Source organism: Mirounga leonina, unplaced genomic scaffold, assembly GCF_011800145.1.
Source record: "Mirounga leonina isolate KUSES-001 unplaced genomic scaffold, KU_Mleo_1.0 Mir_179, whole genome shotgun sequence".
NCBI lineage: Eukaryota > Metazoa > Chordata > Mammalia > Carnivora > Phocidae > Mirounga > Mirounga leonina.
The window spans coordinates 1,841,897-1,867,194 of record NW_023270466.1 but is presented as its reverse complement, the minus strand read 5'-3'; the positions used below and the strand labels follow the sequence as shown (position 1 = coordinate 1,867,194).

General features: G+C 38.1%; 1 protein-coding gene across 2 annotated transcripts in view; it reads left to right on the top strand.

Annotated features, from left to right (window-relative positions):
• KIF27 (kinesin family member 27) overlaps positions 1-25,298 on the top strand; it is an 82,573-nt gene that overhangs the window by 11,679 nt on the left and 45,596 nt on the right. For both annotated transcript variants that reach the window (XM_035024393.1, XM_035024392.1), the window contains exons 3-8: positions 4,775-4,975; positions 7,983-8,941; positions 14,303-14,446; positions 17,909-18,115; positions 23,559-23,728; positions 24,328-24,431. In XM_035024393.1, the coding sequence (XP_034880284.1) occupies positions 4,775-4,975; positions 7,983-8,941; positions 14,303-14,446; positions 17,909-18,115; positions 23,559-23,728; positions 24,328-24,431 (1,785 nt within the window). The remainder of the gene's footprint in view (positions 1-4,774; positions 4,976-7,982; positions 8,942-14,302; positions 14,447-17,908; positions 18,116-23,558; positions 23,729-24,327; positions 24,432-25,298) is intronic.

Sequence of the window (25,298 nt, the reverse complement as noted above, 5' to 3'; positions counted from 1 at the left end):
TTCTTCTGCATGTGGCTGTCCCAATTTTCCCAGCAGCATTTGTTGAAGAGACTGTCTTTTTTCCACTGGACATTCTTTCTTGTTTTGTCAAAGATTAGTTGACCATAGAGGTCAGGGTCCATTTCTGGGTTCTCTATTCTGTTCCATTGATCTGTGTGTTTGTTTTTGTGCCAGTACCATACCATCTTGATGGTGACAGCTTTATAATATATCTTGAAGTCTGGAATTGTGATGGCACCAGCTTTGGTTTTCTTTTTCAACATCCCTTTGGCTATTGGGGGTCTTTTCTGGTTCCATACATATTTTAGGATTATTTGTTCCAGGTCTATGGAAAAAGTTGATGGTATTTTGATAGGGATTGCATTGAATGTGTAGATTGCTCTGGGTAGCATAGACATTTTAACAATATTTGCTCTTCCAATCCATGAGCATGGAATGTTTTTCCATTTCTTTGTGTCTTCCTCAATTTCTTTCATGAGTATTCTATAGTTTTCTGAGTAGAGATCCTTTGCCTCTTTGGTTAGGTTTATTCCTAGGTATGTTAATGGTTTTGGGTGCAACTGTATATGGGATCAACTTCTTAATTTCTCTTTCTTTTCATTGTTGGTGTATAGGAATGCCACTGATTTCTGTGCATTGATTTTATATCCTGCCACTTTGCTGAATTCCTGTGTGAGTTCTAGCAGTTTTGGGGTGGAGTCTTTTGGGTTTTCCACATAGAGTAGCATGTCATCTGCAAAGAGTGAGAGTTTGACTTCTTCTTTGCCAATTCGGATGCCTTTTATTTCTTTTTGTTGTCTGATTGCTGAGGCTAGGACTTCTAGTACTATGAGTAGCCATGGTGATAGTGGACATCCCTGCCATGTTCCTGACCTTAGGGGGAAAGCTCTCAGTTTCTCTCCAGATTGCTGAAGTTTTGTAATACAACTTGAAGTCTGGAATTGTGATACCCCCAGTTTTGTTTTTCTTTTTCAAGATTGCTTTGGCTCATCAGGCTCTTTTGTGGTTCCATACAAATTTTCGAATTTTTGTTCTGGTTCTGTGGAAAATGCTGTTGGTATTTTGATAGGGTTCACATTAAATGTATAGATTGCTTTGGGTAATATGGGTATTTTAACAGTATTTCTTCTTCCAATCCATAAGCATGGAGTGTCTTTCCATTTCTTTGTGTCATCTTCAATTTCTTTCATCATTGTTTTATAGTTTTCAGATTACAGGTCTTTCACCTCTTTGGTTAAGTTTATTCCTAGATATTTTATTATTTTTGGTGCAATTTTAAATGGGGTTGTTTAATTTTCTTTCTGCTGCTTCATAATTAGTGCATAGGAATGCAACAGATTTCTGAACATTGATTTTGTATCCTAAGAGTTTACTGAATTCATGTATCAGTTTTAGTAGTTTTTTGGTGGAGTCTTTAGGGTTTTCTATATATAGTATCATGTTACCTGCAGATAGTGAGAGTTTGACTTTTTCCTTACCAATTTGGATACCTTTTATTTCTTTATGTTGTCTAATTGCTGAGGCTAGGACTTCCATTACTTTGTTGAAAAAAGTGTTGGGAATGGACATCCTTGTCTTATTCCTGACCTGAGGGGAAAAGATCTCAGTTTTTCACTATTGATTATGATGTTGGCTGTGGGCTTTTCATAGATGGCCTTTATTGTGTTGAGATATATTCCCTCTGGACCTACTTTGCAGAGGGTTTTTTATCATGAATGGGTGTTGTACTTTGTCAAATGCTTTGTCTGCATTTATTGAAATGATCATATGGTTTTACCCTTTCTGTTACTGATGTGATGTATCACATCGATTGTTTTGTGAATATTAAACTACCCTTGTATCGTGGGAATAAATCCCACTTGATTGTGGTATGATTTTTTTCGTATATCATTGGATTTGGTTTACTAATATTTTGTTGAGGATTTTTGTGTCTATATTCATGAGAGATATTAGCCTGTAGTTCTCTTTTATTGTGGGGTCTTTATCTGGTTTTGGTATCAGGGTGATACTGGCTTCAAAGCATGAACTTGGAAATTTTCCTTCCTCTTGTATTTTTTTTGGAATGGTTTGAGAAGAATGGGTATTAACTTTTTTTTTAAGATTTATTTATTTATTTTAGAGAGCAAGTGAGAGCTGGGGGAGGGGCAAGGGAGAGGTAGACAAGCTGACTCTGCTGAGTGGGGAGCCCGATGTGGGGCTTGATCTCAGGACCCCAAGATCACAACCTGAGCTGAAATCAAGAGCTGAATGCTTAATTGACTGAGCCACGCAGGTGCCCTGAGAAGAATGGGTATTAACTCTTCTTTAAATGTTTGGTAGAATTCTCCTGTGAAGCCGTCTGGTCCTGCATTTGTGTTTTTTGTGTTTGGATTACTGATTCAATTTCATTGTTAGTAATTGGTCTGCTCAAATTTTCTATTTCTTCCTGCTTTGATTTTGGTCAGTTATATGTTTCTAGGAATTTATCCATTTCTTCTAAGTTGTCCGATTTGTTGTCATATAGGTTTTTATACTATTCTGTTATGTTTGTTTGTGTATCTGTGGTGTTGGTTTTTATTTCTCCCCTTCCATTAGTAATTTTGTTTATTTGGGTCTCTGTCTCTAGACGTTTTTCTAGGCATTTTATTTTATTTTATTTTTTTAAGATTTTATTTATTTGACAGAGAGAGCACAAGCAGGAGAGAGAAGAAGCAGGTTCCCTGCTGAGCAAAGAGCCCGATGTGGGGCTCGATTCCAGGACCCTGGGATCATGACCTGGGCCGAAGGCAGATGCTTAACTCACTGAGCCACCCAGGTGCCCCTCTAGGCATTTTAGAAATACACATGTAGTTTTTTTTCTTGTTGTTTTGTTTAATGAGTTGAGTTATTATACCTGTGATTCTATAACTTCCTTTTTGCATTTGACAATGTTTCATTACTTCCCATATGGGTCATAGAATTTCACCTCGTTTTTTGGCCTATATAATATTCCACAGTTTGAATGGACCATAGTTCTTCCACTATTAATGGACATTTAGGTTGTTTCTGATTTTTACTATCATAAAAAGTTGCAGTGTGTATCTTTGTATCTTTAACTTTGCACCATGAGTTAGTATTTGTATAAAACAGATTCCTAAAAGTGGATTTATTGAGTCAAAGGGAGTGCACATTTAAAATGTACATAGGTACTGACAAATCACCCTCCAAAAAGGCTGTAGATGCCTCCCACCAATATATGAAACCATTTGCTCATATGTTTGTCACTTACTGGATATTATAAATCCAAAATATTTTTCTTTTGTCATCTGATAGGTGAAAAATTGTACTTTGTTGTTTGAAGTTACATTTCTTGGTATATTAGTGAAATTGGTAGCATTTTTTATTTCCCAGGCTGTTAAGGACACCAATTCTGGGTCAGTCATCTGCTGTTTGATTTTTAAATAATGCTGTTTTTTTTTTCTCCATTAAATAATTTGTCGAACATTTGTAGTGTCTAGGGTACCGTGCTAGGCACTGTGGCAGAATAATAATCTCTTATTTTTCAGTATGGTGCTTATTTACTAATATTCATTTTCCTACTTCTCAGAACCTTGGATTTACTGACTTGTACGAGGTATAACATTCTTTAGAAACTTGTGTGTTCTCTAAGTAACATAATAGCTAAATAATGGCTGTTGAGATATAAAACTTTACAAGTTCTTTCTCTGAAACAGTGCGTCTCAGGAATGTAATTGTAACATTGAAAAATGTGATATTTAGGTTACTAAAATATATGTTGAAGCTTTATTTTAAATATTATTTGAAAATCAGCATTTTGATAAGTCTTCTCAATTATTGTGCTTTGTTATCTGTTGAAGTAGGAAATGAATGAGCTATTTCAAATCAGCCTTATAGTCTGGCTAATCTACAGTGCATATATTGCACTGTAATGTATTCTTTTCTTTTTTTTTAAGATTTTATTTATTTATTTGAGAGAGAGCACATGAGAGAGGGGACGTCAGAGGGAGAAGCAGACTCCCCGCCGAGCAGGGAGCCCGATTGCACTGTAATTTATACATAATGCTGTTGGCTAGTTCCTGGAAACTCTTCAAAAGGGATCTTCAGGGGCGCCTGGGTGGCTCCGTCAGTTAAGTGACCAACTCTTGATTTCTGCTCAGATCATGATCTCAGGGTCCTGGGATGGAGGCTTGTGTTGGCTCCACACTCAGCAGGGAGTCTGCTTTCCCCCTCCCCCTGCCCCTCTCCCCACTCGCACACACACACTCTCTCTCTAAAATAAATAAAAGAAATCTCAAAAAAAAAAAAAAAGGAAATCTTCAAACTTCACTTTTTCCTTTGTATTAGAAAAACCTACAGCTTCCTTTACTTGCCACATGATGGCAGTCTTGCATCTTAAATTAGGTGAAAGGCAGTCCACGTTAATAGAGGTTCGATGTTCAGAATGCTGCCCAAGATCTAAACATTGGTCATTTTCAACCTGGAAGCTGTTTTTAAGGTTCATTTGCAAGGCAGCTTTTTGTAGCTTGGAATGTATTTTCCATGGAACAATGCTACAAATGGTGGGTAGGTTTCTAAATTGGCCTAACATATTTAACCTTAAGTCTCAATTGATTCTTTCACTTATTTAAAATTTTTAAAACTATTTTTTAAAAATTGTGGAAACTTTTACACATGAATTTTGTAGTTATGGTTTTAAAAAATTTGTAATATAGCTGTATAAGAAAATATAAATTTTGTGTTTTAGCTTTCCTTATATCTTAATTTTCACATGTGCTTTCTTTCTCTAAATTTTTAGCTTCAGTTGTGGAAGGACAAAAGGGTATCATCCCTCGAGCTATCCAAGAAATATTTCAAAACATCTCTGAAAATCCTAGCATTGACTTTAGTATTAAAGTGTCTTATATAGAAGTATATAAGGAAGACCTAAGAGATCTTCTAGAATTGGAAACATCTATAAAGGATCTTCACATCCGAGAAGATGAAAAAGGCAACACAGGTAAAGTAACCTACTTAATTGATAGCCTTCATTAGCAAATATATGTGATTTAATTCAGTTTCTGGATATATTCCAAAGAATCTTTAAAACAGACATCGAAGCAAAATGCATTTGTTTTTACTTTAAAATTGAATAGCTTTTTGATTACCAGTATCCGTTAAATCACCCAGGTGAAGCATAGTTCAGACAGGTTGGTAAGATGAAGTTAGTAAGTTGTAATTAAAGGTACTTATTTTTTATAATTGCCGCCGCTCTGGGTTCATCTCCAGTGAGACTTTGAAATAGGCTAAATTAGTTTTCGTGTTTTTTTTTTTTCCCCCAGTTTTCCCCAGAGTGGGGATGGCTTCTTCCTTTGGTGTTTGTCCAGGTTGTTCCAGAATTCTCCTTTCTTCCTCTTTGATTTTGTCCCAGCACATCTATTGTCTCCTCTCTCTCTCTCTTTTTTTTTAATTTGGACAGTTTATGTGTTTGCTCCTCCATATTGACACTTACCTATCTTTTGTTGTGCTTCTCAAGGTCTGAATTTCTGTGCTAACAACCTGTTAATTTCATTAAATATCCAATTGTTTGGAAATGGGAGAAAGCTAGAATGGGTCAAAATACAAATATTTTGAAGAATAACACTTTCTGGGGCGCCTGGGTGGCTCAATTGTTAAGGGTCTGCCTTCAGCTCAGGTCATGATCCCAGGGTCCTGGGATCGAGCCCCACATCGGGCTCCCTGCTCCGTGGGAAGCCTGCTTCTCCCTCTCCCACTCCCCCTGCTTGTGTTCCTGCTCTCACTATCTCTCTCTGTCAAAAAAAAAAAAAAAAAAATCTTTAAAGAATAACACTTTATGCTTTTCTGATTTAAAGGGTAATATGTTCAGCACAGAACACTTTGAAAACACAGGAAAGTTTAAGGAAGAAAGTTGAAGATCGTCTTTAATCGCAGAACCCAGAAAGAGCAACTTCTGTTTTTGGCGTTTCCTTCCAGATTTCTTTTTCTGTGCACATATAAATCTTTTTTAATATACTTAGAACCCTGCGTATAATATTGCATCTTATTTTTTCACTTAATATTTATATTGTGAGCATTTTCACACACCATTAAATACTTTTCAAACTGATGACTCAGGTCACGTGGTAATTTTTGTCTTCTAAATGTATTATACTTTTTAAAATTAATGTTCCATTATTGGACATTTAAGCTGTTTCTACATTTTCACCATTATTAATAACACTGACTTGGGTGTGTTTCTCTCTTAGAAAAGATACTTAGGTAGAACCCTTTTTGGACATAAAGGAGTCACAGACTCCTTGAGGAAATTTCCTAACAGTTAGGAAAGGAAGATCACTCAGACTGCCTGCAGGGGGCAGTGAAGTTTATGACCTTATTGGCCCTGTCTTGGCAGCCCTGGCATTCCTGGATATTTGGAGAAATTGGTTTTTGTTTTGTTTTTTAGAAAGAAAGCAGACATGGTAGTTTATGGTCTTCATAGATAGTTCAGTATAGTTTATCTTTTCTGGACAGAATTCAGGCCAATGTTTTGAGCTTCTGTATCGTATAAAATGTAATTATTCAATGTTTTTATCTTTGGTTAAGAAGATACAAAAATAACACATGTTTATTATAAAATAGTCAAATGCAGAAGTATACACTATCACTCCTGATAAACTTAATAGCTAATATCAATTCTGCAAAAGTTTTGGAAAGATGCAGCAAATTGTCTTAAGCCAAATTGCCGTATGTCTTATATAATATTCCATTCACAACCAAAGTGTATTTGTTTGACATATTTATTTAGATCCTCTGTGTGAAGCAATGGTTGGTATCCAACCCGGATACTGCACCATGTATCACTGTGGAAGCTTTTTAAGAAATACTGACTTCTGGGCCCCACTTTTCAGAAATTCTGGTGAATTTGTCTGGATGGGGCCTGGGCCTTGCTACATTCTCTTTTACAAAGTTTCCAGGTGATTTGCAGCTGGGTGTGAGGACCGTAGGTAGTGCTAAGCTGTAGCCTAACAGAAGAATTTTATGAAAGTTATCCTTTGACTTACAGTTACATTGTCATATTTTATAATTGCTGCTATTTTAGCATTCCCTGTTTGTAGTGGAGGTACTTTAGAACTTTAAGTGTACTAGGTTGTTAAAAAAGGTGTCATGTTGGAAATAATGAAAGCAAAATGATTATTTTTCAGGAAGACAGTGACATAACAGGATCTGAATAAAGAGGAAACATGACTTGTAATTCAAGCACAGAATCAGGAGCTTTACTGCTCTGATTCAAATCCCAAATCCACCTACTGCTTTTTGAAATATGTTTGAATATAAACAAATAATGTGGGCAGTAAGCTTTGGTTTATTTTCAGTTCTTATTCTACTGTTCTTGAAATAGAAACTTTTTTTTTTTAATTTTGTTTAACATTTGTTTACCTTGTACTCTGCTATTACGTAGGGCATACCTGTTTTTAAAATGAATAACCAATTTTATTTATACTGAAATTGTCATTTATCATTGGTCATGACCACATAATACCAAAAACCGTAAACCTAAGGATGGCTTGAATATTAACAAAACTCAAAAGACACTAATTTCTTTTAATTAATCTACTAATTCTTAATTAATTAATTTAATTAATCTATTTTAAAAAATAAGTCTATTAGACTCTACAAGTCAAAATACTGGAATAAAGAGTTTTTCTTTTGTCAGTCATCTTAAAGAATTGAGTAGGACCCCAAAGAAACCACATTGTTTAAAAGATATATATATCTATATTACATCTTTTAGAATGTAAATATCAAAATGAGTGCTGTCTATTAAAATAGTTCCTTTGGGAGATTATCTAAAATTACTTAATGATATTGCTGACATCACTGTTGTTTGGAATGCTATTGATTTTTTTCTTTTTAAGAGCTTTTCTTAGCCTGGGCAGTTTAGCAAATATTAACTGTTGTGTGGTTAATGTAACTATACTGGGTTTTGATTAAAATTTGGTTTAAAAACTTGCTGTTGCTGTTTTAAGTGATTGTTGGGGCCAAAGAATGCCAGGTGGAGAGCGCAGATGAGGTGATGAGTCTCCTGGAGATGGGGAATGCAGCCCGGCATACAGGTACCACCCAAATGAACGAGCACTCCAGTAGATCACATGCAATTTTTACAATCAGTATTTGTCAAGTGGAGAAAAACATGGAGGCCGGTGAAGACGGATCGTGGTACTCCCGTCGGCAGATTGTCTCAAAGTTCCACTTTGTGGACTTGGCTGGCTCCGAAAGAGTAACCAAAACAGGAAATACTGGTGAACGGTTCAAAGAATCCGTTCAGATCAACAGTGGGCTGCTGGCTTTAGGCAACGTCATCAGCGCTCTTGGGGACCCCCGCCGGAAGAGTTCACATATTCCATATAGGGATGCGAAAATCACCCGGCTCCTGAAAGATTCCCTGGGAGGCAGTGCCAAGACTGTCATGATCACTTGTGTCAGCCCATCCTCCTCAGACTTTGATGAGTCCTTAAATTCCCTCAAATATGCCAACAGAGCCCGCAACATTAGGAACAAGCCCACCTTAAACTTCAGCCCCGAGTCAGACCGCATGGACGAAATGGAATTTGAAATCAAGTTGCTTCGAGAAGCTTTGCAAAGCCAACAGGCTAGCATCAGCCAAACCAGCCAGATCCATCAAGAGGAGACTCCTGATAAAAACAGGATCCATTCTCTTGAGGAGCAAGTAGCTCAGCTACAAGGAGAATGTCTGAGTTACCAGAATTGTGTAGAGGAAGCCTTTACCTTCCTGGTGGACTTAAAGGATGCTGTCAGGCTGAACCAGAAGCAGCAACACAAACTGCAGGAGTGGTTGAACATGACTCAGGAGGTGAGGAAGGCGGTTTTCACCTCCTTCCGAGGGAGCCACGGCACTGGCAACCTGGAAGAAGGGCCTCAGCCTGTTACGGTTCTCCAGCTGAAGCGAGAGCTGAAGAAATGCCAGGTACGTGGACGCCTTTTGTTAATGACTTGTTGAAGGACTCCTTTTATTTGGGCAAGGGTCATTTTGGAATTTCAGAAGTTTTTCAGAAGGATTATGTGTAAAATCTCATTTGCCTTTGCTCAGTTTCTTCTTCCCCTTTCCTACTGCTTTGTCCTCTTAAGTCACACCCTTCTCAGCTCCTTCTCCTTTCTCTTTTAATATCTTAACTGGTTATATTTATGAAGCAGAATCTTGCAGACCTGCTCATTAATTTAGAGGATGAAGAGAAACCCAATTTCAGAAACAAAATGAAGTATGTTAGTGAGTCTTTATTCCTCTTTGGGTCAGTGGTTCTTGAAGGGAAAAAAATACTTCATCCCTTGAGTGTGGAATGTTGATTTTTTGAACAAACAAATCATCTTATTTGACAGTACTTAAGGGACATAAGTACATTTATTCATATTATATATATGTATGTTGAGTTTAGAATTATGTTTCTCACTTTCCATTCAAACACAGTATGTGAAGATCTTATGTCACTGGGAAATCATGGAAAACAAGATATATCCAGTTCTCCTTACATGGTAGAGTCTGGTGGGCAAATGGATATTCTGCCAGTTTTTGAAAATAGGAAAACATATAGTTAAAAACATAGCTTTCTAGTTAGAAATCTTTCCTCAATACCTTTCTATATGTATTAGAAAGAAACCTCTATTACAGCAGTTCTTGAACTTTTTGTTCACAAGGTTTCTTTACATTTTTAAAATTGAGGTCCCCTAAAGAGCTTTTGCTTATGGGGATTGTATCTATTGATATTTACCACATTAAAATTAAAACACAAAAATTTAAATGATTAACTCGCTCAAAGCTAACAATAATAACCTGATTACATGTTAAATAAAGTACTTTTTTTTTCCATGAAAGATAACTATTTTCCAAAACAAAAGAAGTTTAATAAGAGTGGAACTGTTTCACACTTTACATGTGTCTGGCTTAATAGAAGACAGGTGGATTTTCACATCTGCTTCAGCATTCAGTTTGTTGAATATGTTGTAGTTGAAGTATGTGAAGATAATCCATCTATATAAAGATTTGTAGTTGGAAGGGAGGAATCTTTTCATGGCTTTTTCAGATAATTATGGATGTTCGTCTTTGCTATTATACCAAAACTCAACCAGTAGAGATTTCCTCAAGGTTACTTGCCATGTAGAATTTGAAACTGTCTTTGTTATATTAATATTTATACCTTAAAATTCATTGATCTATATGTTGTACTTTGAATGGATCTTTCATCACATGATTCTGAATTGTCACTTATTGGTCATTTGGAAAATATTTGTTTCCTAAATTATGCAGATCTTCTAAATGTTGACACATATCATTAGACAGTGTCAAATAATTACATTCACTAATCTTACCCACTGATCTTACCAGCAAGGTCTTTAAGTATTGGAAGCTGTCAAACTCATAGCAGAAATGTTTTCCAAAATTCTAATTTTTGCATGAAACTTGAATTTTATCATTTGCAACAAATATTGTTGTTTTCCTTGAAATGATGGTTTTCATTTTTGAGAAAATGTTTGTCACAGTCCCGGGTATGAGTAACCATAGTTGATCTGTCATATTTTAGAATAAAAATAGTTCCCCATGAAAAATGTGGCTAGTTCAGCTTGCAACTCAGTTGCACAAAATTTTTTCCCTATAGATAACCATCACCCTTCATTACACAGCAGAGCTACCATTGGAATACCTCCCATTTTGTCACATGGAATACTAAAAGTAGTCATATGTTGAGATAAATAAATAAAATAATTTTTATTGCTTCATCAAGATATTCTTTTTTCTTTTTCTTTTTTCTTTTTAAAAGATTTTATTTATTTATTTGACAGAGAGAGACACAGCAAGAGAGGGAACAAGTAGGGAGAGTGGGAGAGGGAGAAGCAGGCTTCCCGCCGAGCAGGGAGCCCGATGTGGGACTCGATCCCAGGACCCTGGGATCATGACCTGAGCCGAAGGCAGACGCTTAACCGACTGAGCCACCCAGGAGCCCCTTCTTTTTCTTTTTAAAGAATTTATTTACTTATTTGAGAGCATGAGAGCACAAGCAGGGGGAGAGGCAGAGGGAGAGAGAGAAGCAAGCTCCCCACTGAGCAGGGAGCCCGATCCGGGGCGAGCCCCAGGACCCTAGGATCATGAATCTGAGCTGAAGGCAGCTGCTTAACCGACTGAGCCACCCAGGCGCCCCCATCAAGATATTCTTAAGTGAAACTGGCATTTGTTTGTATTGTGAGTGCGTGGCAGTGAGGAATACATTACTCCTAGGACAGTCTGGTGACACTTCCTTTTTTCACGCTAGGAGCCAGCAGTTTTACCCACCCTTATGTACCATCAGTGCAAATGTCAACATGGTAAACAGGGCAAATATTGTCTTAGTATTATTAGGAAAATAGTTTTGATTTCCTGGATACCCTGAAAGGACCTAAGGGATACGCCAAAAGGGTCTTTACTGAAACGCTATGATCACTGCTGTTCTATTTCAGAACTTCTGATATTTAAATATAAGCATTTAAAGTAATACTTCTAAAATCATGGATTTTTTTAAAAGCAGAAGTCTGCCCTACCTTCTTCGTAGATAGAGCCAGGTCTGGCCCTTCCTCCTTGGTATAAGAAACTGGCAGAACGGGGAGTATGGTTGATGGGAAGCTTGAACTTTGGGATGCTGTAGGAGTTGGCAGTAGAAAGTGCTTTTCCTTCCTGCTCCTAAGGTGGCTGAAAGTGGAAACTCATAAAACCCCCTGGTTGAGGATGGGGGGTGGATAGTAACTTTTTCTCTCCATCTGTTGGAAACTCTGAATTAAACTTGCTCTAGATGATGGATTCTAGATTAAGACTTCCCAAAGATATTAACAGTCTTGGTGAAAAAGGGTATCATTCATGAGCAGATGGTTTTCGAGGATGCTGGCTAGACTGCAGAAATCCCAAGACTTCTCAGGACTTTGAAAGTGCTAGTGTATGTTATTAATCTCAAAGTGAGAGATAGAACGTTCAGTATTTCCAAATTAAAAAAAAATGGATTCCTTCTTTTTGGTCTGCAGTCTTGCAGGACTAGTAATCTTGGATACCACTAAGTAGCAAATCGAGAAATACAGCTGTCATTCCTCACCCCGTATGTCTCTTTAAAAAGTTGTTTTTTAAACTTTTTCTGTTCTTTTCTGTGAGAGACAGAATAACATAATAGTTAAGAACGTGTATACCAAACCCCCAAGATTCGAATCCCGACTCCTCTGCTTACTCGCTCTGTGACCTTGGGCGAATACTTCACCTCTCTGTGCTTCGGTTTCCCCATCTGTAAAATAGAAACAATACTAACAAGCACCTTGTAGGGTTGCTGTGAAGATTATTAAAGCACTAGTTCCCATAAAGCGCTGAGAGGGATGCCTGGCCAGGAGTAAGGCTCCATAAATGTCAGGGCATTATTGTCTCCTCATTTATTTTTCACCTGCCTGGGCCGACATTACGTAGCAGCGGCAGCTAAGCGGTTGGACTTAGTAGTGGTACGTAGGGCCACATGCCAGGAATTACTGTGAAGGCCACTTGATAAACTCTGTGCAGGGAGAGGCGTGGATGTTCTTTTCGTTCAGCCCTGCTTCCTCGAGCCTATTACACAAGCAGGTAAGTACTTTAAAAAAAAAACTCCTAATCAAGATGAGATGTGGGCCATCTTGCAGGTAGAATTACTGCCAGACTGTTGCTAGGGAAGTAAGGGTCACTTCGAAGTTACCATGTTCTTCTTTTTAGACGCCGTCGGGTAGTGTCGGAATCCTTGGTTTTTGCTATTAGTCAATTATTGGAACACTCCATCCCCTAATAAATACCTCTTAAAGGACTCCATTGCCTTTCTATTCCAAATTTTGAGTACAAGAACAGTATGTGAACATGAGTTTACTCAACAGTTAAACACTTTTAAATAAATAATAAATAACTGTAGTTTATAAAGCATATGTAAAAATAATTGAGTATGCAGTACTGGGAGACAAACTACATTTAAAAAAAAATTTTTATTTTAGAGACGGGGGGGGGGCAGCAAGGGAGGGAGAAAGAGAATCTCCAGCAGAGTCCCCGCTGAGTGCAGAGCCTGACTCGGGGCTCAGTCTCACAACCCTGAAATCATGACCTGAGCCGAAACCAAGAGCCAGATGTTCAACCGACTGAGCCACCCAGGCGCCCAAGACAATTACACTTTAAGCTCAAATGCACAATTAATTTTACCATAAGAGGATATTAGCCAATGAGAATTAGTTATATCTTATTTTATGAAAGAAGTCACATAGGTCCTATAAACATATAGAGTCATAAGGACCATCAGGGTCATCCGTCCTTTCCTTATTTGATCATTTGAGGATCCCAAGCGGAGAAAAGAAGGGCCTTGCCCTAAGTGCTACTATGATGCTGTGACAAAATCAAGGCAGGCCTCAATCTGTGGGTTCTCAGTGCTGGGGCCCATCTACCCCCATGCCTTTGCCTGAGAAGTCGCATACATACTCTTTCTGTGAATTTAATCTTATGTAAAGTGAACACTGGTTTTTGCAAATCAGCTACTTGTTCTTTTCCTGTAGATTAGTAGAAAGAGCATGAGCTTTAGATCCAGATAGGCCCTGGGGGTAGAAGATCAGGAGTTGGGTTTATCCACTGTGTCATCTTGGGGAGAGGTTTTAATCTCTTAGTTTCTTCATGAAAAAGGAACCCTGTCTATTCAGTGAGATATTTTTAAAATGTCAAGTCACTATCTAGCATAGAATAGACTCTTGACAAATGTTAAATTTCTTTCTGTTTATTTAATTTAAAAATTGTTTTAAAGTATTATTTGCATATCCCAAGTTTATTTGAAAACAGGCATAATTCACTAGAAATTAAGAAAACTCTTTGTTTAACCATATTTTTAGACATCTTCAAAATATCTCTTCGTAGTGAAAGTGCATAAAATTAGCAAATATTTTTATTTGGAAATCCAAATGCATTCTTAACTCTGTAGGTCAGTTTGGAAAATGTGACCTCTGATTTTTAAAAACCCACATTAAAAATCTCATGGCAGTTCTAGCAAACTTGTAAAAAATCTTACTGAGTGTACTCTAGAAACTGAGTAACTTTTTTGTTTTAAAATAAAACCAGGAAAAATTTTCTATATAGTAATTAATTCTTAGGTTGTAGCCATGATAGGTCCTCAACATTAGAGAACAGAAAAAAGCTGAAAGTGAATGGGATAAGAAAAATTTCAAGAGACATCATCAAACCATCAATAAATCCCAGTTTTCATGGTATTTTCTGGGCTCTCTTGAGTATTTTCCATGATGAATCTCTTGTGCTTTCTTTCCCTCCTCCCAGTGTGCGTTGGCTGCTGATGAAGTTGTATTTAATCAGAGAGAACTGGAGGTGAAGGAGCTAAAGAATCAAGTGCAAATGATGATCCAGGAAAACAAAGGCCACGTGGTATCTTTGAAAGAAGCACAGAAAGTGAATAGATTGCAGGTAGAGTTTCTTAACGTATCTAGTGCTGTAGATTTAGTTGAAATAGTACTTCACTAAACAGTAGCATTTTATTTATTTATTTTATTTATTTATAAAGATTTTACTTATTTGACAGAGAGACACAGCCAGAGAGGGAACACAAGCAGGGGGAGTGGGAGAGGGAGAAGCAGGCTTCCTGCGGAGCAGGGAGCCCGATGCAAGGCTCCATCCCAGGACCCTGGGATCGTGACCTGAGCCAAAGGCAGATGCTTAACCATCTGAGCCACCCAGGCGCCCCTCTAGAATAATTTCAAAACATAAAACATATACAAAACAGAAGGTACTGTGCAGTGATGGATCGCAAAGAGAGCAGCTGGGTAACCACCACCAGGTCAAGAAATAGTAAACTTTTGAGGCATCTAGGTGGCTCGGTCTATTGAGCGTCTGGCTTCTGATTTTGGCTGGGATTGTGATCTTGGGCTTGTGGGATCTAGTCCTGTGTAGGGCTCCGTGCTTGGCTCCGTGCTCAGTGGGGAGTTTGCTGAGATTCTCTCTCTCTCTCCCTCTCTGTAAAATAAATACTATATGATTTCATTCATAGGTGGAATTTAGGAAACAAAACAAATGAGCATAGGGGAAAAAAGAATGAGAGATGCAAACCAAGAAACAGACTTTTAACTATAGAAAACAAACTGATGGTTACCAGAGAGGAGGGGGCTGGGAGGATGGGTTAGACACGTGGTGGGGACTAACTTGCTGGGATGAGCACCGGGTGTTGTATGAAAGTGTTGAATCACTATATTGTATACCTGAAACTAATATTACACTGTATGTTAACTAACTGGAATTTAAATAAAAACTTAAAAAATAATTAAAAAAAAAAGAAATAGTAAACTGTCGGCCCCTCAAAAGTCCTTGGTTCGTCCGGCTCAGAGAGAATCACTTTCCTTACTTCATAGTAATGCTTTCCCTACTTTGCTTTGTGGTTTTACTATGTATCCCTGAACACTACAGTTTACATTTTGGATTTTTGTAAATGTAATCATTCAGTATATATATTCTTTAGTATCTAGTTGCTTTTATTGAATGTTTTTTTGTTCTAATTCATCCACAACGTAACTATAGTTTGTTACGGTTTATAGCTATATAGGATTTCATTGTATGAATATATTGCAATTAATTTTTCTATTCTGTTGATGGACTTTTTTGGTGATGGACATTTTCTTTTTTTTTTTTTTTTTAAAGATTTTATTTACTTGAGAGTGAGAGAGAGAGAGCACACGCATGAGTGGGGGGAGAGGCCAAGGAGAGGGAGAGAGAATCTTAGGCCGACTCTACACTGAGTGCAGAGCCTAAGGTGCGGCTGGATCTCACGACCCTGAGATCATGACCTGAGCTGTAATCAAGAGTTGGACGCTTAACTGACTAAACTACCCAGGCTCCCCTTCACATCTATATTTTTACTTATTCTTGGGGTCTTTTTGTTATACCAGTAATTTGGAGGGATGTTACAATCTCCTGCTATGATTTTGGATTTGTCTTCCTTATTCTCCATGAAGTAGTGACAATTTTTTGCATTATACATATTGAAGCTGTGTTATAAAGTACATAGAAATGCATGATTGTTACAGCATCCTGGTGAATTCACCTTTTTAATATTTCTTCTAATGGTTTTTGCCTTAAAGTCTATTTGGGTATTCACATAGCCCTACCAGCTTTCTTTTGGTTAATATTACATGGTGTCTCTTTCTCCAATTTTTGTGTGTCTATTTTAGTTGTGTTTCTTGGTAAGCAGCAAGTTAGATAATTTTATAATCCTCTCTGATGAATTATAATCTTTTAATTGGATTACTTAGTTTATTTAGGAATGTAATATAATTACTCTTATATTTTTGTTATAATCCCACCGTTGTCCTTTTACTTATCCTGCTCTATGTTCTTTTTCTCTCTTTTCTTATCTTCTTTAGGATTAATTGTGTATTTTTAATTTTTCAATTTTTACTTCATTAGCTTAGGTGTTATACTTTTACTCTTTATGGTTTTGGTGGTTATCCTGGAGAGTATACCATACACTCTTGATTTAATAAAGTCTAATATTATTGGTATTTTTACCCTTTCCCAGACAGTATAAAGACTCCAATATATGCCATTGGCATATATTTTAATTATCTGGATACATGAATTTTTAATAAGGTTGCCTTTTTATTTTTATTTTTTGGGGTTTTTTTTTTTGTTTATTTGTTTTTAAAGATTTTATTTATTTGAGAGAGAGAGAGAATGAGAGAGAGAGCACAAGAGGGAAGAGGGTCAGAGGGAGAAGCAGACTCCCTGCCGAGCAGGGAGCCCGATGCGGGACTCGATCCCGGGACTCCAGGATCATGACCTGAGCCGAAGGCAGTCGCTTAACCAACTGAGCCACCCAGGCGCCCAAGGTTGCCTTTTTATAGCTTAGCATTAGCATGATGAAACTTTAGGGGTTTTTTTTTTTCCTATTTAAACATTGTAGTACATGTGAAGTATTAAGATGAATGACAATTTCTTGTTTACATGATTTTGTGCTGATAAAACAAAGATTGATGTTAGAGCTTGCTGGATTGGATATACTTGAAAAACTTTCTTTAGAGGATACATAGAAAGCTAAGCCACAGGTGTGCGCGCGCGCGCGCGCACACACACACACACTCTCACACACACACACACACACACCCCACTGACTCCTGATGCACAATTTGTTCAGCTTTTGATTTCCAAGTTCCTCTTTCTCCCAGGACTATCAGTTAGCTATCTTTTATCTCTTTGTGCTTTGGCTTTCTTTGCACTGAGCAGAGGCTCTCACTTCACTGTACCTGTGACCAGCTCATCTCCTTTGGTGCCACCTCTGCCAGTTGCAGTTCATTCTCCACTTGGCAACTTTCTTCTCTCTCGTTACTGCTTGGATTTCCCTCAGAAAGGCCAACCATTTATAGAGATCAACCAATCAGAGTGCTTCAGGATGGCAAACCAGCCAATCACAGTGTGCGGGACATTTTCTTTGAATATTTAACTCTTCAGGCTCTGTTTATTTTTATTATTATTTTTTAAATATTTTATTTATTTAATTGAGAGAGAGAATGAGATAGAGAGAGAGAGCATGAGACAGGGGAGGGTCAGAGGGAGAAGCAGACTCCCCGCCGAGCAGGGAGCCCGATGCGGGACTCGATCCAGGGACCCCAGGATCATGACCTGAGCCGAAGGCAGTCGCTTAACCAACTGAGCCACCCAGGCGCCCCAGGCTCTGTTTATTGTTGCTTCCTTTTCAAAAGTTTTTACCCTTCAGAGTGATCCTAGATGCTGGTGAACATCAGAAGACTAATCTGTGGAGAAGTGAGGTTTTACGGTACTGTTAAGGTAGTTGTGGTTTGGGGCAATGCACAATTTATCTTTAACCATCACACACATATGGAGGTTCTCTATTTTAAAAATGTTCATCTCTCTTCTACAAAGAATGAAAAAATAATAGAACAACAACTTCTTGTGGATCAACTGAGCGAGGAACTATCAAAACTTAACCTGTCAATGACCTCTTCAGCTACGGAACCTTGTGGAGATGGCCCAGATGCCAGGACAGCCACAAAGAGGCCGTGTACTGTACCATTTGATACTCGTCTGGGGCATTATATTTATATCCCAGCCAGACCTGGTTCCAGGAAGGTAATGTCGAAACACTGATCTCTTTCTGATTTGGGGATTTAAAAAATATTCTGTATAATATCACAGTGTATTTGTATGGTCTCAGCAGGGTTTTTTTCTGTTTGATTTCATGGACTTTTATGCATATTCTTTCTTTTTCCATCATGCTTCTTTTAAATAATAAATTAATAAATAGGAGAATGTATAGTTATATTTGGAAGGAATAGTTGAAGATGATGTCTGTATTCGAATACCGAGGAGAAAAAGCTATCCTTTGCCATCATATTTTCAAACGTGCTTTAGTCTGATATCTTGCATGAATTTTTTTCTTTCTTTAACCACAACAAGGTTGAGAGGAGATTGGAGGGTATTTATTTTGATTTATTTGGCCTGTTTTATTATTTTCAAAATGATATTTATCTATTACTCGATATGCCAAGCTGACATAATCAAGACTATGAAGATCAATATGAAGTTTCATTGTAATTTTTGTTGATAAATATGTGTGTGGGTGGGTAAATACATGCACACGGATTTTTCTTTTTTTTTTTTTTAAGATTTTATTTATTTATTCATGAGAGACAGAGAGAGAGGCAGAGGGAGAAGCAGGCTCCCAAGGAGCAGAGAGCCTGATGCAGGACTCGATCCCAGGACCCTGGGATCACCAGCCGAGCCGAAGGCAGACGCCCAACCATCTGAGCCACCCAGGCGCCCTTTTTTTAAAGTCATTTTTTTTTTTTATGTTGTTCTATTTGTGTTTTGTCAGTGGTACGTTTATACCTCAACTGTTGCATTTGTTGAATGTTTTTCTTTCTTTCTTTTTTTTTTTTTAAAGATTTTATTTATTTATTTGACAGAGAGAGAGACAGCGAGAGCAGGAACACAAGCAGGGGGAGTGGGAGAGGGAGAAGCAGGCTTCCTGCTGAGCAGGGAGCCCGATGTGGGACTTGATCCCAGGACCCTGGGATCATGACCTGAGCCGAAGGCAGACGCTTAACAACTGAGCCACCCAGGCGCCCCCCGGATTTTTCTTGAAAAACAAGGAATCTCAGGACGCCTGGGTGGCTGGGTTGGTTAAGTGTCTGCCTTCAGCTCAGGTCATGATCCTGGGGTCCTGGGATCGAGTCCCACGTTGGGCTCCCTGCTCAGTGGGGAGTCTGCTTCTCCCTCTGCCACTCCCCCTGTTTGTGCTCTCTCTCTCTGACAAATAAATAAATAAAATCTTTAAAAAAGAAAAAGAAAAACAAGGTATCTCTATTGGAATGGAAATCTCTAATGGAAAAGACTAAGTAGCAGATTCATGAATTTTGGTTTCGATTTATTAATTTTATGAAGGGAAAGGAGTTGTTTGAGGTCTCTATGATGGTTACAGTTAAAAGGATGAGCAATAGGAGAGGGGTCCGAGGCTGCGCCGTGTGGCAGGCTTGGGTGTGAACACCAGCTCTGTGCATAGGCCTATACGTATGCCTAAACCCGTGTGGGCTCCAGGGTCCCTATCTGTCAGACTGGGGGAGACATTGTCGGGGGTGTGGAGGATTTACGTGAGATAAGGAATCTGAAACTGCCTGGCACACTGCGTCTCCGGCACATGCGCGTGGGGTGCCTCTACTGTGTCCCAGGCTCGGTGCCTCAGAGCGAGTAACACAGATGCTCCCTTACCCGTGTGGCTTTCAATCCTAAGCGGTTGGGTTTTAACATTTAAATCACTGTTATTATCAATCTCAGCTTTACTTTGTAGAGTTATTGACATGTTCCTTATGGTTGAATACATGGTAAATTTTCATGGAACGTAACAAAAGGGTTCAAATTTGATAACTCTTAATTCAACTTTATGATTATGTATCTTCTATATTTAATTTATTTACTGTTGGCTCGTAATGTGAAAGAATTTTCTGTTTCTCCTGTTCTTTCATTTTTTAAAAATAACATCTGGGGTTTTTTTTCCCCACTGATTACAAAAGTCATACATATTTATACTTTCAGTATAAAGTATAAAGTCTCTCTTTTTCTTTTTTACCAGACATTCACACACACACATACACTCTTTGAGGAGATAGAGCTCTGTGGGCTCTTGAAAAAGGTTAGACCCTTAGGGGTTCTTACCTCTAGCAGTTTGATTAGGCTTGAAACAGACATGACTGGAATAATGACTTTTGTGGTTATTGTTTCAAATAAGCAAATCCTTTGTTTTGTTTTGTTTTTAAAATGTTCCTTCTACCCCAAAAGAGCCCTGCTAGCCAGTAAAAGGAGAGGAAAGGAAGAAGATGTAAAAGTCATAGAATCAACAGTTTTGAGGGTTCTCTTGTTCTTACCGTGTGTCCAGGAATCCAGGCCGCCTCTCTTGTTTGGACTGGTTGCTGCCGCAGACGTGAGAAGGCAGGCTTGCATGGGAAGACACGCTGTATGGCCAGCCTTGTCCTGCTCACTGTTCATTGTTCTAAGAGTGAGGCGAGGGTTTCGTACTGAATACCGTACCTAACCAAATTACACCAAAGAGGACATCTGAAATGCCATTTCATTTTCTCCCTGGAGTTTCGCCTCCTTGGCAGAGGTCTAGCTGATATTTTCTAGCTCTGCTAATTTCTTTTAGAGTTCATTAGCTCTAATATTTTCTTGAAGTGCAAATAGTCTGCATTTCTTATGAGGAAATATTTCTGTTCTTTTCTTCATTGGAAATATTTCTTTTTTTTTTAGGAAATATTTCTTATATGCTTGTTTATACATATTGGAGGGAAAGAGCAAAAAGCTCTTATTTAATTTTTAAAAGTATTATTTGTTATATTTATGCATGTACTTTCATTACTGGCTTTTCTCAATATATCATGAACATTTGACAGTCACTAAATATTTTATAACATCATGATTTTTAATAGCTGAATAATATTTATCCTGGGGGCATAAAATTGTGTACTTTTTCCTGTTGTTACACATTTGTTTTCAACTATCTCTTAACCTGAAAAGTTAAACACCAAAATGGAATTATAGGACATATCTACTTATGCAGAATTCCTAAAGAAATTGCCCCTCACAACTAAATAGTATACAGGTAAATAAAAGAAAAAGTTTCCACATTATTTATCAAATTAATAGGAAAAAAGAGGAAAAAAAACCCCTCTGTCTCAGTAGATATCAAAAACTCATGAAATGTAAAATGGAATCTTGATTTAAATTTATATAAAAAGGTATAACAGGTTTCTACTTTCTTAACATGGTAAATATGATATACTTGAAGCCAAGAGCCAGTATTATACATACTAAGGGCACTTTGGAAAGAAAAAAATTACAGAGGTGGTCCCAGTCAATGCTTAGGTATAATATAATATCAAAATGCTGATGAAAATCTGCCATGTTTCATTGATTGTAAGACTCACATTTTTTGTCACATTTTATCATCTTTGATGGCAGGGTATGTTTTATAATTGATGGCATGTCACGGTTTGACAGCTTTTTTTCTTGATGGAATAAAAATAATGGTGTGTCTTACAGTTGATAGCATTTCAGATTTGATGAAATTTGATATAAAAACAGAAATAAAAGCAATAGGTAACTAATACACTTTTTAAAAAAGATTTTATTTATTTATTTGTCAGAGAAAGAGAGAGAGAGAGAGCACAAGCGGGGGGAGCGGCAAGCAGAGGGAAAAGCAGGGAGCCTGACCCGGGGATTGATCCCAGGACCCTGGGATCATTACCTGAGCTGAAGGCAGACGCTTAAACGACTGAGCCACCCAGGCATCCCTAATACCACTTTCAGTACTTCACATAATTGTATGCTAAGGAAACCAACCAAAGTATTCTTTTTTTTTTTTTTTAAGATTTTATTTATGTATTTGACAGAGAGACACAGCGAGAGAGGGAACACAAGCCAGGGGAGTGGGAAAGGGAGAAGCAGGCCTCCTGCCGAGCAGGGAGCCCGACGCAGGATCGATCCCAGGACCCTGGGATCATGACCTGAGCCGAAGGCAGACACTTAATGACTGAGCCACCCAGGCGCCCCTAGATAAATACTTCCTTTTTTTTTTTTTTTTAAAGATTTTATTTATGTATTTGAGAGAGAGAATGACATAGAGAGAGAGCATGAGAGGGGGGAGGGTCAGAGGGAGAAGCAGACTCCCTGCCGAACAGGGAGCCCGATGCGGGACTCGATCCCGGGACTCCAGGATCATGACCTGAGCCGAAGGCAGTCGCTTAACCAACTGAGCCACCCAGGCGCCCTAGATAAATACTTCTTGAGTTGGTTCTTCTGTAAGTAATTCCCCTCCTCACTCCCTCATACCCCAGGATAGGGAGTCCGCCTAGAAAACTTTACTCTGCCTCCATCGTGGTACCGATATGACAGATGGTCTTACTAGGTGGCCAACTGTGGAGCCATGAAAATCAGATATCAAGGAATCTTTAGTATCAGGCAGGCTTTTCTGGGAGGGATTATGTGAGAGACCTACATCACTTGAATCTTGTCACCCCATGTGTTATACATATTACACTATATGTTAAAATTTTAATAGCTTGTAATGATTTCTAGTAATAAATTGAATGCTTCCTCTAATATTTTATTTACCTTTTTTGAGAAAAAACTCTGGTTACAAAGAGGTGGTGAAAAAGGAAATATTTGGTAACTAAAACTAGAATAAATGTATAAAGGCAGTTTCTAATTTTTGTTGTTGTTTTCCAAGGTCATTTTTTAAGAAGATTTATTTTTTATTATTTTAGAGAGAGAGCACATGAGCAAGCATGGGTTAGGGGCAGAGGAAGAGGGAGAGAAAGAATCTCCAGCAGACTCCCCGCTGAGTGCAGAGCCCGATGTGGGGCTCGGTCCCACGACTCTGAGATCATGACCTGAGCCAAAATCAAGAGTCGGATGCTTAACTGACTGCACCACCCACACGCCCCCCCCCAGGGTCATTTTTTGAGAGCTTAAGGTGCATTGCCAATAGAAGCACATTATAATATAGAAAGTTCCCAGGCTAGCCCATGAAAATCTATTTATCCATGATACATATTAACTATGTCACTTAGAGCATTAAGTCAGCTATCCCTAACCACCACCGGGAAAGTGTGAGTAAATCCATTTGGATTTCCTGCAGGGTAGTACACAACGTGTCATTGCCTCTTGTCACACCGGGTGCGGGTTTCACATTGGCTGGGGCATGCCTGTGCTATGTTTAAGAGCTGTGATCTTCTCACTCCTGCCTCTCTTTGGTTTCATTTTTGAATACTATTTTCCATGAAGGCATAATTGAAGATAGAGAACCTTCTAGAAGGAGTAAGAGCTGTGTAGATTCTAAAAGATGTATGTGTCCATGGGGCACAACGGCATGGTGAAATTTATTTTGACTTTTGCATATTTTCAGTAATTGGCTGTTTTAAGTGTAACTATCTAAGTGTCTCTTTAAAGACATTTTGAGTAATAGGATAAAAATAAATGTTAAAAAAATCACTTTTTTTGTTGGGTGGTCACTTGTAAGGTCTACACAAGTCCTTCTGTGTACTCTCTGGATCAAGTAGTTGCTAGATTTCGAACACGAAGTCAGATGCTGCTGGGTCACATAGAAGAACAAGATGAAGTCCTCCACTGCCAATTTTCTGACAACAGTGATGACGAAGAATCTGAAGGCCAAGAGAAATCTGAAATTAGGTATGTTAAATATTGACTGATTTAATAAACATGTGATGCAATAAACATATATAGACGTAGGTCTTTTTTTCATTAACATGTATCCTTATCATTTAATATAAGAGTATGTAGTTTTTGCTAAATGCACTGTCTGCTAATGTGTTATGAAAAAAAAATCGAACAAAGTTATCAGTCTTAAAATTGAAAAATAATACTGCATTTAGGGCTTTTATAGTTGTTGGATTTTAATTTTCAGAGAGAGTGTTTTTGGATTTCTTGATTTTGCTGCCACAGTGGGCAACAAACATAAATTTTCCACTGAGTTCATCTTGGGGGAGATATCCTTTTATTTTGAGGAATATTAGTAAAATTCTGTTTATATAATTAATAATTTGGGTTTTTTTTAATTGAATTTAATTTTATTATGTTATGTTAGTCACCATACAATACATCATTAGTTTTTGATGTAGTGATCCATGGATTCATTGTTTTCGTATAACACCCAGTGCTCCATGCAGTAATTTTTTAAAAATTACTGTCCGTTTGGGGGAACTAATTTGAGGGCAGAGGAGAAAATGCTAACAGACAAGTTACCTTTGATCCTGATGTTTTTTTTTCAGATGTAGAAGTCGCTCATGGATTCAAAAGCCAGGCTCTGTTTGTTCTCTTGTTGAATTGAATGATATTCAGGATCAAACACAAAAGTCAAGTTTGGGGAATGAAGGTACACAGACTTTCTCAAGTAATTTAGATTTAATGTTTATGACACTTCTCTTTTTCTTTAGTCAATAATTTAAGAAGCATCTAGGAATTCTCGAAGATGGGAACTTGGTAGGAGCGGTTTCCTGGTTGGTAGAACTTCCTTTATGTTCTCTGTTCTATCTCTAATTTTTCACTCTCACTTTTTTTTTTTTTTTTTTTAGATTTTATTTATTTATTTGTCAGAGAGTGAGAAAGCAAAAGCAGGGGGAGTGGCTGGCAGAGGGAGAAGAAGAAGCAGACTCCCTGCTGAACAGGGAGCCTGATGCGGGGCTTGATCCCAGGACCCTGGGATCATGACCTGAGCCGAAGGCAGACGCTTAACCAACTGAGCCACCCAGGTGTCCTTCACTCTCTACTCCTTAATAAAAAAATTTTCCCAACAATCAGTCCTGGCTAGAGTTATAGGCTAAATGTCTCAGAGTGGGGATCTTGTAGCCAGACTTGAGTTGATATTTGCATTGTACTCTTGACTACTTTAAAATACATTTTAATTAATTTACTAGGGACGCCTGGGTGGCTCAGTCAGTTAAGCATCTGCCTTCGGCTCAGGTCATGATCCCAGGGTCCTGGGATCGATCCTGCATTGGGCTCCCTGCTCAGCAGGGAGTCTGCTTCTCCCTCTGACTCTCCCCCCTCATGTGCTCTCTCTCTCGCTCTCTCTCAAATAAATAAATAAAATCTTTTTTTGAAAAAAGTAATTTACGAGGTGTCTACTGCTTCAAGGGCGCCCCTGCCCACCAGTAGTGATGCATGCCACATCAGAGCCAAATCAGTCTGCTGAGTGCTCATAATGTTCTAGCGTACAACGGATGAGAATTTTTATCATCAA